This window comes from Eptesicus fuscus, chromosome 13 (genome assembly GCF_027574615.1).
Source record: "Eptesicus fuscus isolate TK198812 chromosome 13, DD_ASM_mEF_20220401, whole genome shotgun sequence".
Lineage (NCBI taxonomy): Eukaryota > Metazoa > Chordata > Mammalia > Chiroptera > Vespertilionidae > Eptesicus > Eptesicus fuscus.
This window is the reverse complement of record NC_072485.1, coordinates 82,412,670-82,431,231: the sequence shown is the minus strand read 5'-3', so window position 1 is coordinate 82,431,231 and position 18,562 is coordinate 82,412,670. Positions and strand designations below refer to the sequence as shown.

The 18,562-nt window shown below is 64.8% G+C and overlaps 1 protein-coding gene across 7 annotated transcripts; it reads right to left on the bottom strand.

The window, feature by feature from the left end:
• Nucleotides 1–829: 829 nt before the first annotated feature.
• On the bottom strand, nt 830–18,547 carry VPS37C (VPS37C subunit of ESCRT-I). Of its 7 annotated transcripts, none has more exons than XM_054725373.1 (6): nt 18,030–18,097; nt 16,666–16,742; nt 5,661–5,759; nt 4,138–4,309; nt 3,568–3,650; nt 830–2,893 (listed from the first exon to the last, which is right to left on the bottom strand). In XM_054725373.1, exons 2-6 carry the CDS (start codon nt 16,684–16,686, stop codon nt 2,168–2,170), a joined length of 1,101 nt encoding a protein of 366 aa, XP_054581348.1. In that variant the 5' UTR covers nt 16,687–16,742; nt 18,030–18,097; the 3' UTR covers nt 830–2,167. The 7 variants fall into 7 exon arrangements, with proteins under 7 accessions (XP_054581348.1, XP_054581347.1, XP_054581351.1 ...); XM_054725372.1 differs by having other exon boundaries at nt 16,666–16,745; nt 18,030–18,078; XM_054725376.1 differs by lacking the exons at nt 16,666–16,742; nt 18,030–18,097 and adding an exon at nt 18,536–18,547.
• Nucleotides 18,548–18,562: the final 15 nt, after the last annotated feature.

Here is an 18,562-nt window from a genome sequence, read left to right as displayed (position 1 = left end):
GGTGCCCAGCCCCGGGCATTTGCAAGGCCAGGCCGAGTCCAGGAGGCAAAGGCGGGACGTCTGCGGGGCCCGGGGTCTCCAGCGTGGGCTCTGACCCCCGGGGCTGTGGTACCACAAGGCATGGAGGGGCCCCCAAGGCCAGAGCTGGGTGCCAGTCCCGCCCCCACCCTTAGGCTGTGCGCCCCCATCACTGAACCTCCGCCCCGTTTAAAATGGGGGGCGGGGGGCGGGCATAGGGCTGCTGAGAGGACCCAACCAGACAGGCACCCTGAGACTTCACACACCCACACGCCCGGCTTTCAACAGGGGTGACCGCGCATCCGGCCCCGCCCGCCCTCGTCACCTTGCAGGGCAGAGCGGGAGGCCCAGCAGAAACTGGTCTCCGGGCTCCCGGAAGCCGCCCTTCCCCCGGAAGGCCTCGCAATAACCCGCTGAGCGCAGGGGTGCTGGGCGGGGGGGGGGGGGGGGGGGGGGACAGGGGGCCCATGGCAGGGACCACCCGCCTCCTCAGCCAGCTTAGCGGCCCGCTGCCCCTCCGTCCCCCCAGGCTGTTCCCGGACAGGCCGACGGCAGGTGTGGCCACCCCGCAGGCGCAGGCCTCGCCTCGCACAGCCCAGCGGTCCTCCAGGACGAGGACGAGGCGGCTGCAGGCTCGGGCGTGGCCATGCCGGAGGGAAGTCACATGAGGGAGAGCAAAGCTCAGAGCCAGGCCCGGAGCGGAGGGCAGCGCGGAGCTAAGCCAGAACAGTGGGCTGTGGACCGGAGTCGCGAGGCCCTCAGGCGGCGGAGAAATCGTGCCCCCGCCCCCCAGCCCTCTGCACGTCACCCCCAGAGCCACAGGCTGCACGAGCTCCTCAGTTTATTGGCAATCATTCAGACAACACACACGCGGCCGTCGTCCAGGTCCACGCGCCGGACCGGCAGAGTCCATTAGCGATTCCTCTTCACAAATAACTTAGAGACGCGGGCGCGCCTGGCGAGGGCCACGTGGAGCAGCGGCTCCTGCCGCCCCCACCGCTGCCCGCGGGCTGCGAGCGCCGGCGCCAGGAGGTCGTTTCCCCGAGGCCCCCGCCGCCGGGTGCGGGCAGTGGACATTTCAAGGCACATAGGACCCCCCCCCCCCCAGCAGCTCCGGGTCTGCCGCAGGCCTGGCTCACTCCGGCCCACCACGCCTGCGCTGTGCTCACCCCGCCGTCTGTGGTCGTTTCATGACCGAGCGTGCTGCCCCATGTGCTGTGCTGGGGGCTGCGTGTGGCTCTATGTTCTGAGGACGAGAGACATGCAGACCCGACTCCGACATGGCACCGGTGTCCTCGCACCACTGGGAGGCACTGTCAGGGCGTCGGTCTCGGGAGGGGGGTGTGGCGGGGATTCCATCCAGGGAGCGAGGGCGGGGATGAGGGCGGGGCTGCTTCCAACCGAGACTCGGACTCAAGGCACTGACGGGCGGACAGCTGGGTGGGCCTTGGGGAAGGTCAACCGGGAGAGGGTGGCTGGGGAGGCGACCTGGCCCCACTCCTAAATGAGCCCCCAGGGGGCCAGGAGCTCCTCCCTCCCGTCCAGCCAGAGGGCCCAAGGCCCCCCCCCCCACCCCCCGGACTTCCCGGCCAGTGCAGGCAAGGTCTGGGCCGCCTTCACGGTCCGCCTGGCTCGGCTGCTGTCACTCAGCACACAGCACGAGTTTCTCCGACACCAGCCCATCAGTTATGGCTTTTTGACTTAAAAATCGGAAGGGTTTTTCCTAACGTTCTCCCCGGGACCAACCCTGACCATGGTGTGTGGGGGGGCCATCCTCGAATGGACCAGAGACAAAGAGCTACACCCCTTGGGGTGGGCACCACACGGAAGATGCCAAACCCGGGGCGGGGTGAGCAGGGGCCGAGACCAGCCGCCCCGGAGCCGTCCGCACTGTTGGGAGAGCGGAGGCAGGCACAGCAGTCACGGGGGCACAGCGGCTCCTGCAGACGCCACGGGGAGGCGCTGGACCCCCCTCCTGGCAGCACCGGACAGAAGCCAGGCAGCGCTGTGACCGCTCTGCCTTTCCGGGGTCTGCAGGCCCCCAAGTCCAGGGGGAGAGCCAACCCCACTTCAGTCTAACCTCGAATCTCAGCAGAGCGGGGGCCAAAGTGTGGTTCAGGCGGAAGGAGGGGAGGGCGAGGCCAGGGTCCTAATACCCAGGCCAGGCAGGACCCTGAGGTGGCGGGAACCCGTAGGGAGGGGCCGGCCCTTGGGGGTAGGGAGGCTGAGGGGGGCCTGTGGGCTGGGGCTGGCCCGGGAAGCTGGGGAACTGGGGCTGCGTCGGGTAAGGAGGCTTTCCTCCGGCCACGGGGTAGGAGGGCTGTTGAGGATAGCCAGGACTGCGCGCCCGGCCCCCCGCCATGGGGTAGCCGGGGCCAGAGGCGCCAGCAGGATAGCCAGGCCGGGGCGGTGTGCTCCGCTGTGGGGACCAAGAGTAGCCCCCAGCAGCCCGGGGCCCCGGCTGGGCTGACGGGAAAGGGGGGCCCAGAGGCCCGCTGTAGGAGAAGGAGGGCTGGGACATCACGGGGAAGGGCGCCGGCGGCAGCGCGCCCTGGGCGGTGGGGCCCATGGCCAAGCCGGGAGACGGGCTGTAGGGCAGAGGGTAGGGAGGCACCCCTGCCGCCTGCGGGGCCGGGGGTGGCTGCTCCTCGGCCGCAGGGGGGGTCGCCTGGGGGGCCGGGCGGGATGGGGGAGGCGGGCGGAGAGGAGGGGTGCCGGCGCCCGCGGGCTCCTGGGAAGCCCTGGGCTTCCTCATCACGTCCTGGAGCTTCTCCACGCGAACCCGGCGCAGGTGCGACAGCCTCCTCATGGCCGAGAAGTCCTCCAGGAACGTCTCCAAGGGCACCTCGCCCTCCAGGAACTTCTCCGCCATGGCCTGGGGCACAGGGTGGGTGACAACCGGGGCTGCTGGGACCAAAGGCGCCCCTGTCCCCCCCACCCCCCGGCAAAGATGAGCTTCGGCCCTCCCCCCTCGCCGCCCCCTCCCCTCCCCCCCCCCCCCCCCCCCCCCCGCCGCCCGCGTTCCCCACCTCCCCCGGCGCATCCCTGCTGACACGGCCTCATGTGCTCTTGTCTCCCACTGAACGTCAGCTCCGGGCAGGGGCTGCCGGTCAAGGCCCCGCGGCCCGGCCCTGGCTCTGTGCGGGGCCCAGTGGCTGCTGCACGGACGTGCTGAGTGAGGGGTGGACACCGGCTACTGGCAGGGCCTGGCAGCTTCCTCCCAGCGCACGGAGACTGAGAATGCTCAGAGGGGAGCAGGAGAGAGGCTGGCCAGGCCCAGGTGGGGGGGGGGGGGGCGCCCCAGTCCTCGGGGGCTCCTGCTGCTCTGCCCTCCGTCCGCCCTGGTCGGCCAGCTGCCCGTGACCTTGCCGTCGCTCACCCATTTCTGCTTCAGCCAGGGAGCCTGGGGTCCTGCTCTCTGCGTCCCAAAGGGCCTCCGCTGGGACAAAGGGTGTGACTCATCTTTGCCACCTACTCATACGCCCTGGCCCCCTGCGACACCGGCACTCATGACAAGGGCTCAAGGTGGGGGGGGTCGGACCACCTCACCTCAGACTCCTCTTCTATCTTCATGCCTTCGATCTGCAGCAGGTCTAACAAGGCGCCCGGCTGCAGCGCCCCTGAGAATTTTTCTGCAACAGAGGGCGCGGGGGTCGGCATCTCCACAGTGCCTCCGCTTCAGCCCTGGAGGCAGGTTTCGGCCACGCGCCCTGTGTGTGCCCGGCCAGGCCCCGGGGCAGCTGAGGAGATCAGCGGGCCCAGCCCCCACCCTGCCTCTCGGGGGAGTCACTGTACCGTCCGAGCACCGAGCCTCACTGTCAAGGCCAGGACACGCCTCCCACCCTCCCGGACGGGGGTCCCCGGACAAGAGAGCCGCACGGGCTCTGGGGAGCGCAGAAGCGGAGCTGGCCCCGCCGACATCCAATAGCCTCCCGGTCCCACCTACGAAACGAGTGACAGCGGGACCACCCTCCAGGGCGACGGAGAGGAGTGCACGGCTGGGACTGGGGCCGCAGTCACTGGGCCCCCGCCCTGGGGGCGAGCGGGCTCCACTCTCCCAGGCTTCCCAGCAGCTCGCCAGGCCCACCCTGACCGGGACCGCTCCGTCAGCCAGCCTACCCAGCTTGGCCTTCTGCTCCTGGCACCGCTCCACGAGCTTCCGCAGCTCCTGGTACTTGTCCGAGAGGTTCGAGCGGCTGATCTCCAGGGGCCCTTGGAACTCCAGGTTCCGCTCGGCCAGGCTGCGGTTGGTGGCCAGCGCCATCTCCCGCTCCAGCTGCAGGTCCTGGACCTGAGGGAGGGGACACCTGGCTGAGAACCACCCCACTCAGCAGGCGGCAGGCTGGCCCAGGGCTCGGGGGAACCGCAGTCCTCAGCCCGGGGCGAGAGCCGAAGGACCTGGGCTCACGCCTGAGTCAGCCTCCCACCTCCCGAATCCTAGTCCATCGGCCGGGTGGTGGGGACACGGGGACACTGGCGCAGGCCACAGCTGGCCCAAGGCCAGGATGGCGCACCATGGACTGAGCAGAGCAGGGGGTGGGGGGAGGACCAATTTATAGGAAAAGCCACAAGCTTTGCAGGAGGGAAGGGACCAAGAGCCCCAACCACTTTTCCACAGGATTCTGAGGTGGACCAAGGTGGCCCAGGCCAGACCACAGGCCCCAAAGGGTGAGCGAGCCAGGGACAGAGCGCGGCACTGACTCAGGAGACGCCCGTGCCTCCTGGGCCACGTGTCCTGCAGAGAACTGTGCACATGAGCTGACAGAGGGGCCCCCAAGAACGACAGGGGAGCCCCCACAGCCAGAGGACCCCCCCACCAACAGGCGACCGAATGCCAACCTCTGCCCCCGGACGTGCCCCGGGAAGGCACTGCCCCAAGCCGAGCAGCGCTTCGCCCTCAGCCCAGTCCTCGCCACCAGCCCGAGGTGGCAGCCACAGGAACCCATGCGGACCTGCTGTGACCGGAAGCCCTGCCCGTCTGCCGGGGAACCGTCTTCACCAAGAAGGCGAAGAGTCAGACCCCCCACCCTGAGACGGGGGACAACACCCCTCCGGCCCCCGGTGGCACCAACACCCAGGGCAACTGCACCTGTGAGCTCCGTGGCCACGGCCCTCTCCTGCCTGGCAGGGGAGCCACAGGGTCAGAGCCAGGGAGGGCGGGCAGGCCCTTCATGACGGGGGAAGCCCTTTGTAACGGGTGACGTCCCAGCTGGGCAGCAGACGGAGGGCGCTCTTTATCCCCAGGAGGACAGATTAGGGGCTGGATTAGGTGCCAGTTACGACAGGAAATGGGTGTCAGATGAGCCACATCCAGCCCGGGATGGGCTCCTCATGGAGACGCAGGCCAGGGGCCCCTAGGGACAGGCAGCTGCGATCGGAGCTTCCAGAAACCGCCTCCCGGTTCAGGCTGCCCCACGGCGTGGCACTCTGGGCTGTGTGGGTTCACGTGGGCCCTGGACTCCGCACTCCCAGGAGCCCCGGGAACTGGGCTGACATTTCAGGGGAGTCTCTGGCTGGGTCCCACCAGGGGGAAGACCACAGAAAGGGAGATGAACTTGACCCCAACTCCCAGCCAGCCAGCGCTCTCGAGCGCCCGGGACCCCTCTGCGGGCCTTCCCCGGGCCCACGCCAGCCTGCTCTACCTCAGGGGCCTCCTGGGCCAGCCGGCCGATGGCCTCCGGGTCGTTCTGCATCTCCTCCAGCTCCTGCAGCGTCTTGTCTTTCAGCGTCTCCATCGCTCCCTGTGGACACAGCGCGGTGTGACTGAGGGAAGAAGCTGGGGGGAGAGCCGTGTGTTACCCGTGCAGACGAACGAGCTTCCCGAGGATGCTCCCCGCCAGGGCGGCTCCAGGGGGGGCAGGGGTCCCCCTTCCTGTGTTCCTGCCGCCCTGCCCAGCCCTCTCCCCAAGGACACCAAGGAGCCGCTCCTTCCGCCCCAACCATGGACAGCGGACGAGCCAACGCCCTCGGCAGCCGGAAGGCAGCACAGATGGAGCTCCCCGAGGAGCAGGTGGGAGAGGCAGGCGGGGAGCGCCCGCGGCCAGGGACGGAGGAGAAACTGGCCCAGGCGACGCCAGCACCCACTCTGGCAGGTGCCTATCTCCATCGGAACCAGGAATACGCGCCCCCTCACCGGGCCTGGCGGGCGGCACCAGCACCGCCTCCAACGCCGCTGCTGGTTATATTTAGGGCACCGCAGCCTCGGGCCCCCTCGGGGTCTCTGAAACTGCCGTCCTCCCACATGCCACAACGGACAGACGGTCACGTTCACGACCTCGTCTTCATCACGACAGGGAACCCCCTCCCTCCCCCGACTGGCTTCCCCAGCAACTGGAAGAGAAGCCGAGCGACCTGCACAGAACGGATGCTCTGGCGCAGAGCTGTCCTCTGCCGGGGTCACTCGCGGATTGTCTGTATGACAGGGGGTCTGTATGACAGGGTGTCTGTATGACGGGGTGTCTGTATGACGGGGGTCTGTATGACGGGGGGTCTGTATGACAGGGGTCTGTATGACAGGGGGTCTGTATGACAGGGGTCTGTATGACAGGGGGTCTGTATGACAGGGTGTCTGTATGACGGGGTGTCTGTATGACGGGGGGTCTGTATGACGGGGGGTCTGTATGACAGGGGGTCTGTATGACAGGGGTCTGTATGTCGGGGGGTCTGTATGACGGGGTGTCTGTATGACAGGGGGTCTGTATGACAGGGGTCTGTATGTCGGGGGGTCTGTATGACAGGGGGTCTGTATGACAGGGGTCTGTATGACAGGGGGTCTGTATGACAGATTGTCTGTATGACAGGGGGTCTGTATGACAGGGGTCTGTATGTCGGGGGGTCTGTATGACGGGGTGTCTGTATGACAGGGGGTCTGTATGACAGGGGGCCTGTATGACGGGGGGTCTGTATGACAGGGTGGCTGTATGACGGGTGTCTGTATGACAGGGTGTCTGTATGACAGGGTGGCTGTATGACAGGGGTCTGTATGACAGGGTGGCTGTATGACAGGGGTCTGTATGACAGGGGGTCTGTATGACAGGGGGTCTGTATGACAGGGGTCTGTATGACAGGGGGTCTGTATGACAGGGGGCCTGTATGACAGGGGTCTGTATGACAGGGGGTCTGTATGACAGGGGGTCTGTATGACAGGGGTCTGTATGACAGGGGTCTGTATGACAGGGGTCTGTATGACAGGGTGGCTGTATGACAGGGGGTCTGTATGACAGGGGTCTGTATGACAGGGGGTCTGTATGACAGATTGTCTGTATGACAGGGGGTCTGTATGACAGATTGTCTGTATGACAGGGGTCTGTATGACAGGGGGTCTGTATGACAGATTGTCTGTATGACAGGGGGTCTGTATGACAGGGGGTCTGTATGACAGGGGGTCTGTATGATAGGGGGTCTGTATGACAGGGGGTCTGTATGACAGGGGTCTGTATGACAGGGCGCACAGCCAGACCCCGGGAGCGGGAGGAGGAAGCACAGAGAAACACACCGCAGGCTCTCGGGGCCCTGTGCTTGTCTGTCTGTCTCTCTGGAGGGCTCATGTCCTGAAGGCTCTGTCGCTGGGGGAACCTGAAGTCCCCACCCCCCGCCCCAGTGCCGGCCTCCGGTGAGTCCGCACCCACTCGGCCAAGCGGGCGCTCTGGAGTCCAGGCCCACGGTGACAGCCACAGCAGCCTTCTGTGGGTGGCGCCTGGCGGCAGGAGCGGCGGGCTCGGGCAGGGCGCCTGGGCCGGCGTCCCCTCCGCTGTCACGCAGGCAGGTCCCCTGCCTCCCTGCCTTAATGTCACACCTGCGACGTGGACATGGCAGGCTTGAGAGGGAAGCCGACGAGAAAGCCGAGGAGGTGGGATCAGAGGAAGTGCTACATCCAGTCCCTCTGTGGCCGGTGACATCGCAACTGAGAACGCACTGCCGGGACAGGGGCCGCCTCAGTTTCCCCATCTGTCACAGAAAGGGAGAGGCATCTCCTAGGGTCACAACAGGTGAAGAGAGAAGCGGCGAGGCCTGACCACACCCCCACGGCCAGGAAAGGCCTGCTTTCCCGTCGTGTCCCCGCGTAGCCGTGAGCGAGGCCCCGTTTGGACACGTCCCAGGCGGACCTCGGAGATACGCGGTCGGGTGCCAGGTCCCCGCACAAAGCAAGTGTCGCAAGAGTGGGACTCCTCCTCCCGCCCGCCGGGGAGGGCCTTGCCTCCGTCTGGAAAACACACACCTCTGAAACGCACCGGAGCAGGGTGCCCGAGCACAGCGCCCCCCGGCCCCCCCCCCCCCCCCCCCCCCGTTTTATAGAGCCACCCAGGCAGGGTCACATGGCGGCCGCTACCTGCGGAGGCGGGCGGAGCCCCAGCCCTGCGGGGAGGACGTGCGTCCTCGGTGCGCACCCGAGCCCCGGAGACACTCGCCGAAGTGCGGGTGCCTGTCAGGGCGCCAGGCGGGCCGGCGTCGGGTCTCTCCGAGAGGCGCTGCTGCAGCCCGAGTCTGACATGCGCTGTCCCCCCCACCCCTGCCAGTGGCCACCTTCCCATCTGCAGGGGGCAGAGAAAATTCACACCCGCACCCGGCCACCCTCCCCCTGCTGCCCCCCAGCCCGTGGCCTCACAGCTGGCAGGCAGGGCACAGCGGGCTGCAAGGCCCCCAAGGAGCTGAGCTCGGAGGGCGAGTGAGATGCCGCTGCACGAGTGACCCCCCCGGAGGGGGACACGCAGAGCAACGTTCCGAAGACCCGAAACACGTCGGGAAAGGGCTCGGGGAGACAGACGCAGGCCGAGTCCGGGCCCTGTCCCTCACCAGCGGCAGGGCCTCGGGTTCTTCATCTGGGAAATGGGTCAGTGCAGGCTCAGTGAGATGAGGTAGGCGGCGCGCTGGCTTAGGGTGAGGCCTGCCCTGAACAAATGGGCGGAAGACTCCACCACCACAGACCTCGGCGTCCCTCAGGCTCCAGGACGGCCCGTGAGCACTTGCCGGGTCTCCGGGCACAGCGCCTGGCCCTGCTCCACCGGGGGTGGGGGTGGGGGGTGACCTGCTGGAACAGGTGCCTGCTCGCTCCGCAGTCAGGCTGAGCACGGGACACGCGGCTGAGAGGAAGCTCGGCGGGGGCAGCTGGCCAACCCCACGCGAGCAGCACGGTGGGCGGTGCTACCGGCACAGGCCCGGGGGTCCAGGTGCACTCTCACATTGGGGAGGTCTCCATGCACCCACCCGGAGAGCCCGGGCAGAGCCCCAATTCCCTAGGACCGCCCCCCCCCGCCCCCCACCCCCCGGAGGTGTCATGATCTGGTTTTAGCTGTCCATGCGCCCGTGTCTGGACTGTGCGTTCTCAGTTGCGATGTCGCCGGCCCCAGTGGGACTGGATGTAGCACTTCCTCTGATCCCACCTCGGCTTTCTCCACCGACATCCCTCTCAAGCCTGCCACGTCCGTGTGACATTCGGCAGAGTGCCATGTCACCTGCCTGTGTGACCAAGGAGGGGACACTGGCCTGGCACCCTGCCCGTGGCCCGCTGCTCCTGCCGCAGGCGCCGCCCCACCGCCTCCTCTCACTGCCTCAAGGCCCTCCTGGCACGGGGGTGCTCAGGACCCCTCACCCAGACGCCCACACTCTTTCCTGGGGGCTCGATTTCCTCCCCTGTAAAATGCGTAAGCAGCCCCGACGGTCACTTTCCTCTGAGCTCAAAGCCCTTTGCAAACTCTCCCATTAACTTCAATCAGCGACGTCAGCCCTTCTCCCCTCACGGCGCACACACTAACCACTGGCCTTCCGCGGGGCACACCAAGCATCCATACACTTGGCGGACCTGACAGAAAACGGGTGTAACTCTGATCCACTCACTCCGGCTGGCTACTGTGCTGGCTGTTGCCTTTATGTCCCAACGCAGGGAGAAGTCAGGCCCTGACGCAAGAGTCAGGCGGTGTGTTTTAGAAGTTCTTGCGGCACGCCAGCTGAGAAGTCACTGGTTACATCATCAGCTAGTGAGTAAGGGGAACACGAGGCTTAAGGAGCCCTAACTGAGGGGTGAAAGCGAGACCAGGAAGAACAAGGGAAAGTACTGCCTTTGCTCCCTGCTCCATGGCCTCACCCGGAGTCAGGAGAGGAGCCTGAGATGCTGAGACGGCAGGTCTGACAGCCCGGCCCGGCCCCGCCCCGGCCCTCTGACATCTCAAACCCCGAAGGCAAATGCCTGTCTGTGAGCAACACGGCCCCTCCCTTCCCGAGCCAGAGCCGCCAGTGAGCCCAGGGCGGTGAGCACCTCTCTGGTCATTAACTGGGAAAAGGAGCCGGGGGACACCCTGCCCCGAGGCCTACATGCAGGGGCCCTGAGGCCCGGCACCTGCTGCTGGCGGAGCTCTGCCTCCCAGGCACCCACCTGGCAGCAAAGTCCCAACCAGCGTGACTCAGCGGCCGCAGCCACCAGGGACGTCCCAGTGCAGAGGGCGGGGTGGAGGGCTTTTGTGTCTGGAGGGCCCGACAAGCCCAATGACCTCGCCCCTTGGCACCCAGGCCCCAGCAGGACCCCCCTCCACCTACCAAGGTGCCCAGGCGGGTGCTGGGTGGGGGGAGTGTGCGGTGTCTGAGTCTGCTGCCTGGAAGGGGGGAACAGGAAGGAGAGGGAGGCGAGAAGAGACCACAGGCAGGAAGCTGGCCTGTTCACCCCGCTATTCCTGGCGGCGCCCAGGGGGACCCCTAACAGCATCTGCAGGAGACAGACAGGCGGGGAGAGAGGGAACCAGCGCCTCCGGTGGGGACTCGCCGAGACAAGGGGATGTGAGCCCGACCTCTCCCGCTTTCCCCTCCTCACTCCTTCCTCAGGCTCTGACTGCAGACATCACGTCCTGCCATACCGCACAGAACCAGAGAGAGGAGGAGGAGAAGGGGGCAGAGGGCTGTAAATAATGTTTACTCTGCGCCAGACTCGGCCTTAAAATATCAAAACTGATGCAATTCTCCGGAACTCAGTTTGGTTTTAAAAGGCAAAACAGTTCACAACGACCTGGTGAGAGGGGCCGTGACAGAGGCGGGGACAGCGGCGTGAGGAGGGGACGTGGACAGCACCGAGGAGCCCCAGGCCCCCTGAAGGGGCTGCTTGTGCTGGGAGGAGGCCCAGGGCCCAGGGCAGAGGCTGTGGGGCCACACAGGGCCGCATGGCCGGGAGAGGGAGAAGGCTGGTGGGGAAGGCGGGGGCGGGGGCAGGCACAGCGAGAGGACACCTCTTTGGGGGACGACACCACCAACTCAAAGGATGTCCAACGGGGAACGAGGCGGAAAGGCAAGGAAGGCGAGCGCTAAGCTGCGTTCCCTCCGCGCGGCCAGAAAACATCACTGATCCCGCGACAGGATCCCAGGAGGAAAAAGGCTTTCTTCTCTGTCTCTTTCTTTTTTCCTTTTTTAAAATGTATTTTTATTGATGTCAGAGAGGAAGGGAAAGGGAGAGAGCGGGAAATCAATAAGAAGAGAGAATCATCTATCAGCTGCCTCCTGCACACCCCACACTGGGGATTGAGCCCCAAACCAGAGCATGTGCCTTGATGGGGAATTGAACTGTGGCCTCCTGGTTCATGGGTTGAGGCTCAACCACTGAGCCACGCTGGCCTTGAGCCACGCCGGCCGGGCCTTTTCCTTTGTTTGTTTGGCCTCCTCCGCAGCTCACCTCCACCGGATCTCCTTAGCCACAAGCCTGCGCCTGCAAGGGCGAGGCAGGTGCACCGCTGAGCCTGTGGCCGGAGTGCGTCCCCCTGGAGGGCTCGGCCTCCAGCCCAGCCGGGCCCCTCCTGCAGGCAGAGGGCGGCCCCTCTGCCAGACCTGCCAGGTGTCCCGGGAAGCCAGGAATCTGAACCCGCGTGCTGGCCCCATCTTTAAAGGTCAGCAGCCCATTCAAAGTTGTCAAAGACATTAGAGGGTGAGGTGTTAACTGAAATCCACATGCCCCCCGAGAGAGACAGGGCCAGGAGGGCAGATTCCACCGGCCAGGGGGAGGGCAGAGGGCCAGGGGCCTGCACTGCACAGGGGCTGCCGGGCCTTTGCAATGCATGCTGGGACGAGGGAGGACAAGGTTTCGGCCCCCGGCCCTTGCCGCTTGCCTCTCTGGGTCACAGCTTCTTTCCGTGTCTGTGTGTCTTGCCTGACTCAACCTCACATGCCTGGACCACGGGGAACATGACTGAGCGGAAGACACGGGGCCCGAGGAGACTGCATACACCTGTGCCCCGAGGCCGGAGGCAGTATCCTTTCTTGCCCAGGGGCGGGGCGGGGCTGCAGAATGTCCAGGTGCAGAGGTGATGCTGGGAAGGGCCCAAACTCGGGGCAGCCTGCCACACCTGTCCTCATGGGGGAAAGAGAAAAAGCAACGTATTGCTGGATGTTGCGCAATGAGGGTCATTGCTAGGACTGCTCAGCTCAAAAAACAGTTTCAACTGATATCAGATCCTTTAGAGAATAAACTCGGGGCGGGGGGGGGGGGGGGGGAGAGGACAGAAAACAAAACGCAGCACTTGCTATGCGCGAGCTGCTCGGTCAGAGTGAGGCCTGCAGCCCTAGAGATGGTGAGGGGCACCCCTCGCCCCGAACAGTCAGATCCGCTCTCCCCCAGAAAGCGAGGAAAGCACAGGATTTGGAAACAGAGGCCCTGGCTTCGCACTGTGGCCCCCCAGCTGTTTAGCGGTGTGACCTGGGTCCAGGCCCCCAGCCGCAGCTTCCTCCTCGGGACAGCGGGCCCGCTGCCGACCGCGCCACGCGGGGGCTGTGCCAGGTGAGCAGCCTCTGCAGGCTCCTGAGCACCGAACAGATACTCATCTTTCTGCCTCTGGGGGGTCAGCTGATCATTAGGGGCGGCTCCTGACACCGCTGAGCTCAATACTGAGTCAAGCACAAGGACCGCTCGCACTGTGACTGGGCCGCGACTGCTGTCCCCAGCGCCGGGCCCCTCCTCGGCGTTCCAGTCAACACTTCTTTGCCCGCTACTTCCGAGCCTGAGCTCACAGGGCCAGGAGGGCTGTAAAGGCCCTGGGTTGCTTGTAAATGACCCACATCCACCAGGAGCAGGGGAAGTCGTTACCATAGCAACCTGCAGGGTTCAATCCAAGGGTGTGATAGAGTCTGGCCCATCCCACCCCTCAGGTCAAGAACACCTGTGGCCCCTGGAGAAAAGGCCCCAGCCCTGCTCCTCAGGAGGAAATACGGGCTGACTCATCTGCTTTTCCTTTTCCAGATCGACGCCAGCCGAGCAGCCAGGATTCACGCTGCCGAGTCCCTGGCTGCACTCAGGAGGCAACGACACATCCAACCGTGGCGCCAGCCTCCCCGGGCCCAACGCCACCCCACGCACTCGCCCGCGACGCTGACAGTTGGCCTGGCAGCCCCAGAAGGAGGCTCCGTCTAGGGAGGCCCCTCCGACGCCCGACGCTAAAGGGTTAAGACAGCGTGGGAGGTGGTAGAAAGAGGTCAGGGCTTAAACCCCAGGGTGACCTTTTACTAGCTACTTGACCTCGGGCAGATGACTGTTTCTCACTGGGAAAGGGGGGCTCACCCCGACATCGCCATCGGGCTGCTGTAAGGGTCCATGGGAATTAAACAGAGAACCTGTGCACGGATTCACACACTCACGCCTCGTCGTGTGAACGTCGCCTGACAACCCTGCCAGGCCCCACCGGGGGGCAAAGGGTGTGACTTTCTGAAGCAGGCTCCCCGGAATCGGAGCCACGGTCCTGGACTACACGCGTGCCCATGCGTGCATGGGGGGCGAGCCTCTCAGGACAGGCTTCCGAAGGAGACGGGCGCCGACAGAGCACTCCTGGGCCCGCCGAGTAACTCCGTCCGACCCCCCTCTTCCCAGAGGCAGGCCCGCAAGGGGGAAGACCCAGGACTGATGAGCCCAGCTACCATGCGAAGGCGGAGGGGCACTCTCATCACCTATCTGTTCTCCCCAAACTACAAACCCCTCCCAACCGCCCTCCACCTCTGCTCCATCAGCACCCCCACTTCCAACCCTCCAGGCCATCTGGGAGCACAGGCCCCGAACCTCTGACGTCCAATCACCGGGTTTTATCTAGTCATCGAGTGCCTCCATCCCTGTCCTTCTGCAAACTCCACATGGGTCGTCCCACCTCCAGGGTCTCTCCCTTCCAACCATCGGGCCTCATTCTTTTTAACAGCCCCTCGCACCTTCCCGAAAGCTGGTCACCTCGGCGCCCTCCCGTCTCCCAGCACCCCGCCAGCGGAGCGTCAGGACAGGCGGCAGGCGCGCCTCCCCATCCTGTCCGGCGGCGAACCCCTCCTGTTGTTTCCCCAAACCTTTGCAATTGCTTTTCCAAAGGAGAACTTTCTTCTTTTCAAACATTATCCCAAAGCGCTCGGTGCAGAGAACACACCAGCGGCCACTCTCTGGGCAAAGAGGCAGAGGGAGAGCCCTGGTGCCCCAAGTCTCAAGGGGGCCCCCAGGCACTTTCCCAGAAAGTGGTTTCCCAGCCCTCACCTCTGCTCATCCCAGCCCTCCCTGCCTGGCCCCGCCCAAGCCCCCCCTGCGCCCTTTCAGAGGCCGCGTCTCTCCGAAGGCCAAGGCGTCTCTCCGAAGGCCAAGGCGGAGGGAGGGCTCTGCACAGGGATGCCGAGCACCCCGGTGCCTACAGAGCACGGGGGGGGGGGGGGGGGGGCACAGGATGAAGTCTTGGGAGAAGGAGCAAGGAAAGCGTCACAGAGGAGATGACAGCGAGGGAGCCGGCACTTTCTGGATGGGGGTGCAGGAAAGCGGGTTCCAGGCAGCGGGAAGGGAAGGCGGAGCAGAGGAGGGCGGAGCAGGGCGCTGTGAGGGCAGCGGTGGAACCCCCCTCTCCCAGCCTCGGGGTCCCACCTCTAAAACAGAAAGGTGGCAGTGCCCAGAGCCACTGTGCACCGAGCACCGTCCTGGGCACTCGCTCCCTCAGCTGGCGCGGCCCTCACAATGGGCCTTGGCCACTGGGAGTCCCTGGTTGTCCTCCTCTGACAGACAAGAGCCACAGTCAGAGGGAGGCCTCGGAGCCTGGACTTCACCCCGGGCGGTCCCCCCAGGGCGTTCCGGCTTCACTGCACCTGCCGCCTTAGTCACACAGGGGTGTGTCTCTCCTCTCCTGCCCATCCTAAGCCCCGGGGCCACTCCATCAGCCCCAGCAAACCTGTTTGGTACTTGCTCATGTTCTCACATAAACGTGTGGGAGGGGGAGTGGGGAGTGGGGAGAGATGCCGCGGAGGAGCGCCTGCTAAGCAAGCATGCCTTCACCGTACAGCTGCTACAGAGGTCTCTCTGATGAGGCAACGCCCCAGGAACAAACCGGAACCTTCGGAAAACTCCAGACCCTAAGCAGAAACTAAGAGAATTCCCAAACAACAAAGTCTTCAATGACCTGATGATGTGATTCTGGAAAAACCCTACTGGTCCTGGCCAGCAGTGTCCAAAGATGATTCATACGGCTAGTTACCCCAACCCCCCCCTTTTAAAAAAATATATTTTTATTGATTTCAGAGAGGAAGGGAGAGAGAAACATCAATGATGAAAGAGAAACATTGATTGGCTGCCTACCGTATGCCCCCTACTGGGGACCAAGCCCACAACCCAGGTGTGTGCCCTTGACCGGAATCAAATCTAACGAGCTAGGGCCCCAATGCCTTTTCAAAGGCGGACTTAGGTCTGATCAGCCAATTTCACAGCAATAAGACAGGAAAACAGGATGCCCTGGGGGGGAATCGCACGTCCTAGCTCAGCAAACCTACAAAGTCCTGGAGGTAGTGCTTCCCACACTTGCCGTGTAAGAACCACTCTGTCACATGTTAGCGACACAGGTTCCTGAGGCTGACTGACAGCCTAAGCGAGACTCTCCAGACCAGGCGTCCTCAAACCACGGCCCGCGGGCCACATGCGGGTGTTTTTGCCATTTTGTTTTTTTACTTCAAAATAAGGTATGTGCAGTGTGCATAGGAATTTGTTCATACTTTTTTTTAAACTATAGTCCGGCCCTCCAACGGTCTGAGGGACAGTGAACTGGCCCTCTGTTTAAAAAGTTTGAGGACCCCTGCTCCAGAGGGTGACTGGTTCTTAATAAGCATCACAGGTGATTCCTAAGGTCCAGCAGTGCACCTTCGCTTTGAAATGAGACCAGCAGGTCAAAAACCCCAACTGGCCACTGGCTGGCTCTATGGGACCCTGGCCAATTACCTGCCACCTCTGACTCTCCTTTCACCTGTAAAATGGGATCAGCACGTACCCCGAAGTGTTCTCAGAGCTCACTAGGACCACGCAGCCCTTCAAGCAGTGCCAAGGGCACGTGCAGCCACGCACGGAGTCAGTGGCCGCTACCTGAAGACGCCACCAGCAGCTGCCCGGTGAAGAACCCTGCAATGGAAATGTCCCGCCGGATGGCAATCGCCGAGGCACCCAACCAGATTCCCAAGATAATGTGGGGGAAAGCTTCTCTGGGCCCTGTGACCCCGAGAACAAAGACTCTCACTTCAGTGTCCGGTATTCCGCCCCACGTTCCTCGCTCCCATCCAGAACCAGAGCGCAGGCCTGTACGTGGCTGCAGCTCTGGAAAACAGCCACACACACACACACAAAAAGGCTTTCCTTCCCAAATCCCTCTATCACCGTCTCCTCCAGCGCTAGGGCTGACAGTCACGGACCTGGGAGTCGGGCGGCAGCATCGTGGGTGAACCAGTGGGGTATGGACTCCGGGATAGGAGGCTGGGGTTCCCTGGACCTGCTGGGTGAAAAGGGCATTGGTGTGGGGGGTGTCTGTCTGTGTGCCTGCTTCTCCCGGTCCAAGGGCAGTGTGGGGAGTGGAGAAGGCCTGAGCAGCACCGGGATCGCTGGGATGCTGCCGAGGCAAAGGGAAGTGACTCTCCCGTTCCCAGAGCGAAGGTGGGCGTCACCCGGGGGGGGGGGGGCGGGGAGCCCGACGCTGCGAGGCTGAGAGGGCACTGGCTTGTCGTAGGGGCCGAGGCCCTGGAGTGCAGAGTGAGCTCTGCCAGGAACTCCCAGCAGAGCCCCGGCCACGCCTTTCCCACCCGGAGTGGGGCATGAGGCCACACTGGCAGGGGTGGGCCAGGAGGAGGACCAGGCGCCCGCTGCAGGTACAGAGCGCCCGACGGACCGCGTTCCACCTTATGATGGCGCGGAAGTGACAGGCGAGATCAACTCCAGGAGCTGGTCTACAGTTCGTTACAGAATAGGCTTTGTGTTAGGTGACTGTGCCCAACCACAGGCGCTGTCAGTGCTCTGAGCTCACTGAAGGCGGGAGGCTACGCTGTAGGTTAGGGGTAGTAAAGGCATTTTGTGTTATTTTCAGTTTACGATGGATTTATCAGGATGCAAGCCTGTTGTAGGTCAGGGAGCATCTATCTATCGCTATCGTGTAACTCTATCTGTAGATACCCACCCATACACACACACACACACACACACACACACACACACACACGCCCCCCAACGCCCTATTTGCCCGGCAGGTCCAGGAATAAGGATTGGTCAGTGATTCGGGTGGTCCTAGTCTGGGTCCAGGAAAAAACAAGATAAGAACAGAGTCAAGGCATAAAGCCCACCCAGTCACTGCCCTGGAGAAAGGGCACGCGATCAGGGACCCTCGACCCCACTCTGCCACTCCCCCCGCTGCCCTCCGCAGGTCGGACTCCGCCTGGGCCTGTTTCCCCGCCGGTGCAATGGGCGAGCTGCCTCGACCGTCTCCAGAACTGAGACCAGCAAAACTCTCAAACGTGGGGTGGAGGGTGGAGGGTGGTGGGACGCGGTGGGAGGCGGGGCTGGAGGCCGGACCTGCGGAGGTAGCCGCCGGCGCCCGCGCCCTCCCCGCACGCCCGCCCGCCCTCCCTCCCGCGGCGAGGGGCCGGGGAGCCGACCTCGGCGGCGGTCACGCGCCCCTCGCGCCCAATCACCGGCCTCCACCCGAGTGAGGCGGAAAGAGGGGGCGCGCCGGCGGCCGCCGCAGCACCACCCCCAGCCCCGTCCTCGCCCCTCCCCGGGCCCCGCTCACCTGCCGGGGCCGCAGCCGCGCCGCCACAGCCGCGGGTGAAACCACAGCCCACGCCCACACTTCCGGGTCCGGAGGCCCGCCCCCTCCTGCCGGATGTGACAGCACACAACTTCCGGGTCTGGGAGCGGGAGCCACGCCGCTCATCCCGCTACCACATAGGGTGTCCCGCGTGCCTCTGAGTCACGGCACCGGCCCACCCCCCGCACCAGACACACTCACGGCCACGCGGGGCCGCCCCCACGGGCTCCTGGCCCCGCCCCCGCGGGCTCCTGGCCCCGCCCCCACGGGCTCCTGGCCCCGCCCCGGGAGGGACACCGCCCAGGAGGCGGGAACCAGGCCGCCGGGGGCGAGTGCGCCTGCGCAGGGCGGGCGGGCCAGGGGGCAGGCGCCTCACTGCGCTCAGCCTGCGGGCGGCTCCCCAAAGCTGCCCTGGAGGGGCCGAGAGGAAGCGAATGGACCCCCAGGATGTGGGGGACGCCCTAGGTGGGCTGAGCTCCCCCGCTAACCGAATGCCCGCTTCCGTGACACCGTTT